Source organism: Nicotiana tabacum, chromosome 23, assembly GCF_000715075.1.
Source record: "Nicotiana tabacum cultivar K326 chromosome 23, ASM71507v2, whole genome shotgun sequence".
NCBI lineage: Eukaryota > Viridiplantae > Streptophyta > Magnoliopsida > Solanales > Solanaceae > Nicotiana > Nicotiana tabacum.
The window spans coordinates 4,909,585-4,919,860 of NC_134102.1; the positions used below are offsets into that span (position 1 = coordinate 4,909,585).

General features: G+C 37.6%; 2 protein-coding genes across 3 annotated transcripts; one reads left to right on the top strand and one right to left on the bottom strand.

Moving 5' to 3' along the window:
• The first annotated feature begins 351 nt into the window (after window positions 1-351).
• Window positions 352-5,272, top strand: LOC107830435 (phosphatidylinositol 4-phosphate 5-kinase 2-like). The gene is made up of 8 exons (XM_016657980.2): window positions 352-1,577; window positions 1,839-2,003; window positions 2,330-2,495; window positions 2,677-2,787; window positions 2,911-3,104; window positions 3,180-3,298; window positions 3,425-3,497; window positions 4,532-5,272. The coding sequence occupies exons 1-8, from the start codon at window positions 565-567 to the stop codon at window positions 4,803-4,805; spliced, it is 2,115 nt and encodes a 704-aa protein (XP_016513466.2). The 5' UTR covers window positions 352-564; the 3' UTR covers window positions 4,806-5,272.
• A 961-nt stretch (window positions 5,273-6,233) lies between these two features.
• LOC107830432 (G-type lectin S-receptor-like serine/threonine-protein kinase At5g35370) lies at window positions 6,234-9,882 on the bottom strand. 2 transcript variants are annotated; one of them, XM_075246420.1, is made up of 2 exons: window positions 9,128-9,882; window positions 6,234-9,012 (listed from the first exon to the last, which is right to left on the bottom strand). In XM_075246420.1, the coding sequence occupies exon 2, from the start codon at window positions 8,666-8,668 to the stop codon at window positions 6,428-6,430; it is 2,241 nt and encodes a 746-aa protein (XP_075102521.1). In that variant the 5' UTR covers window positions 8,669-9,012; window positions 9,128-9,882; the 3' UTR covers window positions 6,234-6,427. The 2 variants fall into 2 exon arrangements, with proteins under 2 accessions (XP_075102521.1, XP_075102520.1); XM_075246419.1 differs by having other exon boundaries at window positions 6,234-9,575.
• Between the last annotated feature and the right edge of the window lie 394 nt (window positions 9,883-10,276).

The following is a 10,276-nucleotide window of genomic DNA, read 5'->3' on the forward strand; positions in this document are numbered from 1 at the left end:
CTCTCAAACCCAAGAACAAAAAAGAAAAAAAAATGATACACAATCTAGCAAAATAAATGAACAAAAGATTTTTATTTTTATTTGTATTTGTATATTTATATTTTAAAAGAAAATCATTAGAAAATGGGTGCACGTCGCTAATTTCCCCGCCCCAAACCCAATCACCCTACTCACCCACCCCCCCACTCATATACACATCCTGAAGTCGTCGTTGTTTTTTTTTTCTCTTTTTTATTTTCCTTACAAAAAAATAAAAATACAGATTCTATTCTATGCAGTATACGTACACCCCCCAAATAAAACAAAAAAAAAAACACATTTCAGACAACAAAATTCAAAAAAGCTGTTATATTACTCTTCTCTACTGAAAAAAGTAGTAGTGCTCAACAATTCCACCAAAAATATTTCAAAAAAGCAAAAGCAAGAGAGAGAAAAACTATAACATATAAAAAGTCTCCGGCACCGGCAATGTTGTCGGTTCCGTTTTTTCTCCGGCGAACATAGCACTGAGTATCACTTCTCTTTACAGCTCCTAAAAGCAAAAAAAAAAGAAAAAGAAAAAAAATGCGTGAAACTGTTTCACGCCGCATTATGCCAACAAATGACGATAATATAGCTATAGCTTCTGAGCTGAAACAGTTGCCAAACGGAGATCTGTACACAGGAACATTTTTAGGAAAAGTGCCGCACGGTAATGGTCAGTATTTATGGTCAGATGGATGTATGTATAAAGGAGAATGGCAAAAAGGGAAAGCAAGTGGAAAAGGAAAGTTTTCATGGCCATCAGGAGCAACATATGAAGGTGATTTTAAGGAAGGTAGAATGGATGGATATGGTACATTTATTGGAGCTGATGGAGATACTTATAGAGGGTGGTGGGCGAAAGATATGAAGCATGGGTTTGGTGAGAAGTTGTATGCTAATGGGGATTTGTATGTTGGTTCTTGGAAGTGGAATTTACAAGAAGGGGAAGGGAGGTATGTGTGGGGAGGGAATGGGAATGAGTATATTGGGGAGTGGAAAAAAGGGGTTATGTGTGGTAAAGGGGTGATGATTTGGGGTAATGGGAAAAGATATGAAGGGGATTGGGATAATGGGGTTATTAAAGGAAATGGGGTTTTTAGTTGGCCTGATGGTAGGACTTGTATTAGTAGTACTAGTAGTGGTGGTGGTGGTGGTTCGTGGGGAGAAAGTAATTTGTCTAAACAAAATTTTGGTAGTGGAAATGGTGGTGGTGGTGGTAATGGAGGTGGGGGGATTTTGAGGAGATCGTCTGTGACGATGAATATGCGCGAAAGAAATGTGAATTTGCCGAGGATTTGCATATGGGAATCGGATGGTGAAGCAGGGGACATTACTTGTGATATTGTTGATAATAGGGAGGCGTTCGTTCCTAGGGATGATGATGATGATGATGATGATGACGATGAAGATGAAGAGAGTGAGAGTTCTGAAGGAGATGAAAGTGGGGATTTTCAGAAGAGTCCTGAAGTTGTGGAAATGAAGAAACCTGGGCAAGTTATCACGAAAGGACATAAGAACTATGATTTGGTGCTTAGTCTTCAGCTAGGTATTAGGTAATGCTCGACTTTTTATTGTCTCTTCAGCAATTAGGCCATGATTTTTGGAGTATAAGAACCTTATACCGTTCCCGGTACCTGTGCTGGTGGGAGGTAGCAGGTACCTAGTGGAATAGTCGAGGTGCGCCTAAGCTAGCCAAGACACTCCGTCATTAAAAAAAAAACTCTATATAGTTGGTTATGTATTTAGGTCATGTTTTCTGAGTTTAAGAATCTTATGTAGTTGGTTATGTGTTCATATGTTATGCATTTATACAGGTATTCTACTCAGAAGCACGCCTCAGTTACTCGAGAACTAAGGAATTTGGATTTCGATCCTAATGAGAAGTTCTGGACAAGGTTTCCGCCTGAGGGTTCCAAATTTACACCGCCCCATCAGGTCCCCGACTTCAAATGGAAGGACTACTGTCCCATGGTTTTCAAGTATGTATAGTGAAAGAGATTGAATTATCGTTATTGTTTAGCTAATTATTGGTTTTCGGTATTTTCACTACTGGTATGTGGTTGAGCAAAGTGCAACATTATATTAATTGCTGTTTCTGTTTCGTGCATGTTAGGAATCTTAGCGATTGTTTTCAAGTTTGTTTAGTGGAACTCCAGGATCCAACCTTTTCCATGTTTTATTGGAAGAGATTGACTTATCGTTAAATGTTTAGCTAATTATTGGTTTTTGGTATTAGCACTGCTGGTATGTGGCTGAGCAAAGTTCAACATTATATTAATTTCTGTTTCCCCAATTATGTTGTTAGGAAGCTTAGGGAATTGTTTGGAATAGATCCAGCCGAGTACATGCTAGCTATCTGTGGAAATGATGCACTTAGGGAACTGTCTTCCCCTGGGAAAAGTGGCAGCAACTTCTATCTAACTCAAGATGACCGATTTATCATCAAAACTTTGAAAAAGTCCGAAGTTAAGGTTAGTGACCACGGACATCTCAATACTTAATCTTTAGGGTAGGAAAGAAGAGAAACAGCTGTTAGTTATTTGAATAGGGCGTACAATTCTATATATCACTTGCACTACTACTTTACTCTATAGCAACATATTGCTGCTGGAGCAAATATGATTCTTCTTACTGATTTTTCATGCTACTCAGGTGCTGATTAGGATGCTTCAAAGTTATTATCGACATGTTGGTCAGTACAGAAGCTCCTTGGTCACAAGGTTTTTTGGTCTACATTGTGTTAAAATGGTTGGATGCCAAAAGGTATGTTTTGAAATTTCTTTAATGCTATAAACTATCTGGATTTCCAAAGAAGGTTGTGGATATTTCCTATTGCAGATATTTTTCTAGGAGTTCTTACACTCTCTTATTCAATGTATAAACCAGACACGTTTTGTTGTTATGGGGAACATGTTCTACTCGAGACGTGTTATCCATAAGCGCTTTGATTTAAAAGGATCCTCTTATGGCCGTACAACTGATAAGCCAGGAGGAGAGGCCGATGAGACTACCACGTTTAAAGACCTTGATCTCAACTTTGTCTTTCAATTGCGACAATCTTGGTTTAAAGAGCTCATAAGGTGATAAATATTGTCCAATTTTCATTTTATCTTTATATTCATAGAACAACCTGACTTTATTCCTCTGGTTCTCAGACAAATTGATATAGATTGTCAGTTTCTGGAAGCTGAGAATATCATGGATTACAGTCTTTTGATTGGTGTTCATTTCTGCAATTATAGCACCGGCGACGAGCTGAATCTCTCACCTTCTGGTAACAATTCTGGAAATATTTGTACATCCACATTGCAATTGTTATATCTCTTTATCTGCTTTATGATATACTTTTTGTGCAACGTGATTGCATGACTCCTGAGAATACTCACTGATATATTTTCAGGCAAAGCTGATGCTCAAGATTATTGCTTATGTGATGCAGAGAGTCCTGATAAGAGACAGATCATGGAGGAATGGTATGTCCTGTATGCGCTTCTTCTTCTTCGGTTCCCTAACTTTGAAGGAATTACCTCTATTCTTTTCCAATCAATAAAAGAAATATAATATTATGGAAATGCTGAACATTGGGTAGGCATCCCTTCTTTTGATACCAAAGTGCACTTCGTTGGCTAGAAGTGTCCATCTTGTAGTTTCTAATTCTTCTCTTTATGCTTGGCCAGCAGAAAGGAACAATATGAAATATTCTTAGAGCTACCTCAGCAATTTGAAGTTTTATTTCATTTAATTTTACTTCCAATCTCATTATGTGCTTGATACGCGGATATTTTCAAGCAGTTTTATTTTGGGCCACTGCAGTATTCAGCCATCAACTTCTCTTTCTTGTGCATGTAAGCATACTTTTGGTCGTAGTATCAAAATCCAACGAACTAATTTTGGAACCGAAAAGACCATATGCACATCAAAATGCAACTATTCAAGATCCTTGAACAACTAAGAAACTGTTAAAATCAACCTTCATTCCTTAACTGCTGAACCACATCGGACACTTGTAAAAATGTGCATGTCAAGAATTTAGCTATTTGATAGTTGAACAGTTAACGTGATTTGCTGACTTTGGATCTAGTTATACAAATAACTTCTAGATATATAACGTAAGGTCTTGGTTATGATAGCAAGGACTGCTAAGTTTGGAACCGTTTATTGATCATTCGTTGGATGTTGGGCTTTGTCTTATCCCCTCAGTAATTTGGAGCTCTGTCTGCCAATCTTTTGGTACAATTAGGGATACGTAAGTTGCTGGTTATGTGGCTTCCAACAGAAACTTCTACCTTTATTAAGTCCAGTTAAGAAATGGTCATCTGGTTTCTATGTCTGTAGTCTGTACTGTGTGTTAATCTTCTAGCCTTGAATGATCTCTCAGGCGGAATTTATCATTTCCAATCAATTCATTATTTTTCAATCTTGAATTTAAAAAGATGTAAAGAGAACCATTTTCAAAATATTTTACGAATGTTAAGAACTTCAAACATTCTCTCTTGTGTTGTCTCAGGAAGTCTCTTATATGTTCAGCTGCAAATGTGCCTGCAAGGGCGGTTCATACAACAGGGAATGGAAGCGAGTCAACTTCTGCACAGGGTGGCTGTGCTATCCTTTGCTTGGGCATTATTGACATTCTTCAAGATTATGATATCAGCAAAAGGCTCGAACATGCATACAAGTCATTACAAGTGGATCCCACTTCCATATCTGCTGTTGATCCAAAGCTCTACTCTAAAAGATTTCGGGATTTTATAAGTAGAATCTTTAAAGTAGACGACGGGTAAGGAACATGGAAAGAGCATGAAGATAAAGTAATTGGTTGTTGCTTTTCCGTTTAATTCTTTGGCAGCTTATGGGGACAGGCAAGTGAGAAACAAGAAGAGATCATAATTAGTTGCATGGTCGGCTAACGTTCTTGTTTGCTAATTATATGATGACTGGTTTTTGTGGAGATATTGGCCATTGGTAAAGTGTGAATGAATGGTCTGGCTCAGTGTTAGAAGCCATGCATTCTGTATTGGAAACTTCTTAATCGTCCATGGCCAAGAGAACGCGGTAGGTGAAGTTATTGATCTCCAATTTTATTTTATCCTTTTGTCCCCTTGCTATCTATGTCAAGGATTATCTAGCTAGGTGAGCTATGTATATCTTTTTTTTCTTTTCCCTTTTTGCTTTGTGTCACTCTTGAGTTGAGTAGAGTGAACATGGAGATTTTTGATCAAATGTACAGTAAAGGAAATCTTTTTGCTTATATTCTAGATGGGATTTGGCAGGGTGAATCCTCACAATATAGCATGTTCAAAGTTAATTCTTCAAAAACTGTGTGATTCTTACACAATTAGCCGGTCACTTTCATTGGTTACTATTTCGAGTCGGTAAACATAGATTATACACAGTTATATGTAAATTATACATCCGCCGGCTATTTTTAGTTTAAGCGATTAGGTGAACGGCTATTGTTTTTGCCGCAGTTGTTGTATTAGGAATGGATCTTGGATTAAGGGAAGTTGAGGAAGTGAGTTATCTATCATTTGTTAAGAGAACACTTGCGCTTGTATGTCCATGTTTGTATATTTGGAAACCAGAATATAAAAGAAAAATTATATTAGGAAAGAGCAAAAGAAGGATTTGACAGAAAAATGTTTTTTTTTTTTTTTTTTGAGCATATTTGAGACAAGTTCAACTGCTTGTTGTTTGGTTGAGAAATCAGGATTTGAGCCCTAGCCACACGTCCTTCCAAAACGTGCTATATGGCATCCTGCTAATTGCTGTCCAGTTTTCATTCTTTATCAGGATAAGAGTCAAGTTTGTTTCTGTACCATTTCAAATTGAGCAACCTTGTCCTCAAATTGAACAACCTTGTCCTTCGTTAAACTTTTGATCTAATATTACTCTCTGCATTAGGAAAGTCTCATTTTGCCTTTGACCCCTAACGGAGCTCCAACTCAAGGGTAATTTTGAATCATGGTAAAAAATTAGATATGTGTGTGAGTGTTTAAATTTGAACTTTTTTTAAAAAAATTTAGACACGTAGAGTCTACCCATTTCATGCTAGAGCTCCATTAGTAGCAAGGGCAAATACGAGCGATTTGCTAGCGACAATGGTATAATAGACCAAAAGTTTAACCGAAGGCAAAATTGAGAATTTCGAGTAGTACATATGCAAAAACAAAAATTACCAAAAAAAAGAAAAAAAAAAGAAGAAGAGGAACTTCATCATCAAAAGGGGTGCTCTTGAAGTTTTTAATATGTACAAGAAATTGAAGACTACAAGCTTCTACTTCTAGTCTTTTTACTGCCTTACAAAAGAGGTGCAGCCATCATATTACAGCTAAAGTATTCAAATAGCAGTATAGTAGTGCAATATAGGATATAACATATACAAAAAAAACCAGATTTGCTAGTGTTATCTAGGACCTGATACTTGCTGTGAAGACATATAAGAGAATGAATTGTAAGAGCTACTGTTCGTACTGCTAAAGTTCCTGCTTTGTTGATGTAACTCAAACACATTAACATCTTGATCCCCCTCGATCATCGATGCTTCAGTAAACCTATGACCATAAAATCGCAGAAAATTTAGCGATTGAACCTGTGGTTCGCCTAAAGGCAAGATACCTTCTAACATGCCAACAACATTGGCCATTGTTGGTCTCAGAGTTGGCTCTTGATGCAAACAACATAAAGCTATACGTACTAGCTTCTCGACCTCCTCAACTTTCACATGCCACAGAATCCGCGGATCCACAAGCTCCAGGTACTTTTTCTCATCATGCATTTCTAATGCAAATAATGGGAAATAGATTGGCTGATTTGTTGAGCCAAGCGAAGAAGGAGAAAGCCTATTCCTCTCAGTGCTGTCACTCGGTGGTTGAATCGAGGAGTTCTTCTTCCCTCGTACTATTTCTAGCAGTAGCATTCCATAACTATAAACATCTGATTTCTCTGTTATGGCTGAGCTAGTCAGCCATTCGGGGGCTAAGTAGCCTCGAGTTCCTCTCATGGTAGTAAACCAACTAGATTGCTCAGGATTAAGAAGCTTGGAAAGCCCGAAATCTGATATTTTTACCTGCAGGTTGTCATGTAGGAGTATGTTTTCTGGTTTCACATCGCAATGTATGATCTTGTGCTCACAACCACCATGTAAATAAGCAAGCCCATGTGCTGTTCCAAGCGCGATCTCAAATCTGGTACGCCAATCTAAGGCAGGTCCGTGTCCAAAAAGTGTGCGATCCAATGAGCCTCGTTGCATATATTCATACACCAGAAACCTTTCTCCCCTATGTGCACAAAATCCTTTCAAACTCACCAAATTAACATGGTGAATCCTCCCTATAATCGCGATCTCAGTGCAAAACTCCCTTTTCCCATGAGCCCCGAGACATTTCATCTTCTTGACAGCAACAACTGCTCCATCAGAAAGTGTACCTTTATATACTGTTCCAAATCCACCAGAACCAACTTGAGTTCTAAAATTTTCAGTTGCTAGCCTTATCTCCTCATAATCAAATTTCACAGGCAATCCTAGTATGGAAAAATTTTCAAGCTCACCAGACAAAGAAGAATCGTCTCGGCCAAACTCTTTCCCTGAGTTTTGCAACAATCTTTTTCTTCTCATTAACCATATTATCCCAGCCATTATCACAAGGATAAAGAGAACCGCAGAAGAAGGAAGTAAAACAATAGCAACGACGGGGAATTTGGACCTCTTGTCACTTAAGTCATCATTTGGATCAAATGAAGAAGGTTCAGAAATGACCTTAATGTATCCCAATCTACCTCTTCCACTACCAGAATTCGATCCCCTCAAAATCGAACCAAGAAAATTTTCGATCATATAACATGACCCTGAGGACTGATCATGAAAAATACCTAAACAAGAACAATTCTTAGAACAAAGATCTTGACAAACAGATAAACTAACATCACGCATCACAGCCTCAGTAAAATCATTAGCAAAATAGTCCATACCATTTTCCAGCTTCAAGTATGAAACATAATTTCCCAATTCAGTAACATTTACATTCAAAGATGCATTACAAGAATCTGGCATTACTAAATTTCTATCAATTGGAGCACAACTACCATTTACCTCAGAACTAACACGAAACCCCGGTGCACAAGAACATCTCCCACCATCACAAACTCCGAGCTTCTTGCAAGTGAAAGCGACGCGACAACTATCAGAAGGAGCACTGAATTCAGACAGCCAATTTCCCTTACTAAATCTTTTGACACTGAACTGTCCATTCTCTTCCAATTTAGCAATCCTAAAATCAGGAAATTTTAACTCTTCCAATATCACTTGGGCAGCTATTTCTGTTCCATTAGCCCCCACAAGAAACAAACCATTACTCTTTATAATCATATACTCCACTTGAGTATTTGTATCTCTAAAAGCCTTAGTTTCCATAGTTAATTTCCAATATGTCATTTCATTCCACTGCAACACTGCATCATTCTTTGCCACCGCGAATTCATAATCCCCTTCTTCAAGTTCATCTTTTTCCTCCGAACTAACCAACGATTTCCCAACAGGTAATCTTTGGCCTAAAACAACTGTATCTGTCGGAAAATCAAAACTTTCCCACAGACTATTATTCAACTGATCCATCAGTATCAAGTTTCCGGATTCAAGAAGCTGCATAGAAGAAATAGAACTACTACTACTACTACTACTACTACTACGCGAATGCAATGGCTTTGTTGACCAAATGGGCTCACCTGAATCATCAAAAAGAGCGAGGCCATCGACAGAAAGGCGCAACTCAGCTGATTCAGAAATGGGCAAATTGCGATTTGCTGACCAAACAACAACATGAGATTCTGAGTGAATGATGACAAAGTAGTAGGATCTTTCTTGGGATTTTGTGTTTGTAATTGCTGCTTTGAAAGTTCCATTAACTGATGACAAGAAAGCTCCAGAAGTATCAATGAAATTGAGAAATGAAGCTGTGAAATTTGGTGTTAATGGTTGAAAAGAAAGTGGACCTGAGTGTACAAGAAAACATGATAAGAAAAGGGTGGTGATAAATAAGATAAAAGAAGATCCCATACCCTGAGAATAAAGAAAAAAATGGCCTGAAAATTCAAAGACTTTTAGTACCGTAAACTACTCTCAAACTCAGCAGTTTTTGCACCAAACTACTCTCAAAATCAGCAGTTTTTGCACCAAACTACTCTCAAAATCAGCGGTTTTTGCACCAAACTAGCATGTCCTTGTTGCTTTCTTTTCTCTACTCTGTCTCCTTGTTTTGTAGGTAAAGTGGTTTGTATACCTACTTTACCTATTCGACAAAGAGAACGAAAACAAAGAGCCGAATCTCAATGGATCGTGGTCGTAAGGTCACTCTAACATTTAGAATTCGACAAAGAGAACGAAAACAAAGAGCCGAATCTCAATGGATCGTGGTGCGACAGCAAGGCAAGCTGAATTGCGATTGTGATGGTAGCAAGGTCTCTTTGTCACTTAGAATCTCAATGGATTCGTGGTAGCAAGGTTACTGTTGCTTAGAATCTCAATGAATCGATTGAGTGGATCGCGACAGCAAGGCAAGCTGAATCACGATTGTGGTGTTAGTAAGGTATCTTTGTCACTTAGAATCTCAATGGATCATGCTACTGTTCCTTATAATCTAAGTGGATTGTGGTAGCAAGATTAATGTTTCCTGTAACTTACAATATCCTATCGCGTATTAGAAGTGCGAAAACTTGTTTCTATTTCGGAGTTTATGGATTAGATTTAGTCAATCTCACAACATAATCAGAGCGAGATTTTGGTGTTTCTTGAAAAGTTTGTTTGTTATGTGATGTGAAAAATGGTTGAAGAAACTGTAAGATATATTTTTTCTTGGTTGATTTGTTCATTATTATTATGTCAGAGTCTAAATGTTAGTAGCAGATAGTTGTTGAGGATGGCGACTGTGGTGTTAGTTGAAAATTTGTGTGGATGGGTTTTTCTTATTTTCTCCGCGTTGACTTACTGTACAGTATGCAGGCGGCGATAGTAGTCATTGATTAAGCGGTCCCATTTCATTTCATTTATCTAAAAGTAGAGCTACTAGAATACTCTTTCGAGCAAAATGCAAAACTAGTCGGTGGGGAAACTAATTGCATTGGACAGCCGAAAATGCATAAAGTATGTATATATATATTTTTTATATAATACACATATATATACAAAATATATATATTTTATGTATTATTATTTTTTGGGAGCGACTAAAAATATACTGTTTACCTTTAAAATCGGATA

What these genes read in the sequence shown, in the direction of transcription:
- LOC107830435 (XM_016657980.2), top strand. Translation starts at nt 565, where the DNA reads ATGCGTGAAACTGTTTCACGCCGCATTATGCCAACAAATGACGATAAT. An exon ending in AGTCTTCAGCTAGGTATTAG is followed by an intron (nt 1,578 to 1,838) that starts GTAATGCTCGAC and finishes GCATTTATACAG; the next exon opens with GTATTCTACTCAGAAGCACG. An exon ending in GCTGAATCTCTCACCTTCTG is followed by an intron (nt 3,299 to 3,424) that starts GTAACAATTCTG and finishes ATATATTTTCAG; the next exon opens with GCAAAGCTGATGCTCAAGAT.
- LOC107830432 (XM_075246419.1), bottom strand. Translation starts at nt 9,076, where the DNA reads ATGGGATCTTCTTTTATCTTATTTATCACCACCCTTTTCTTATCATGT.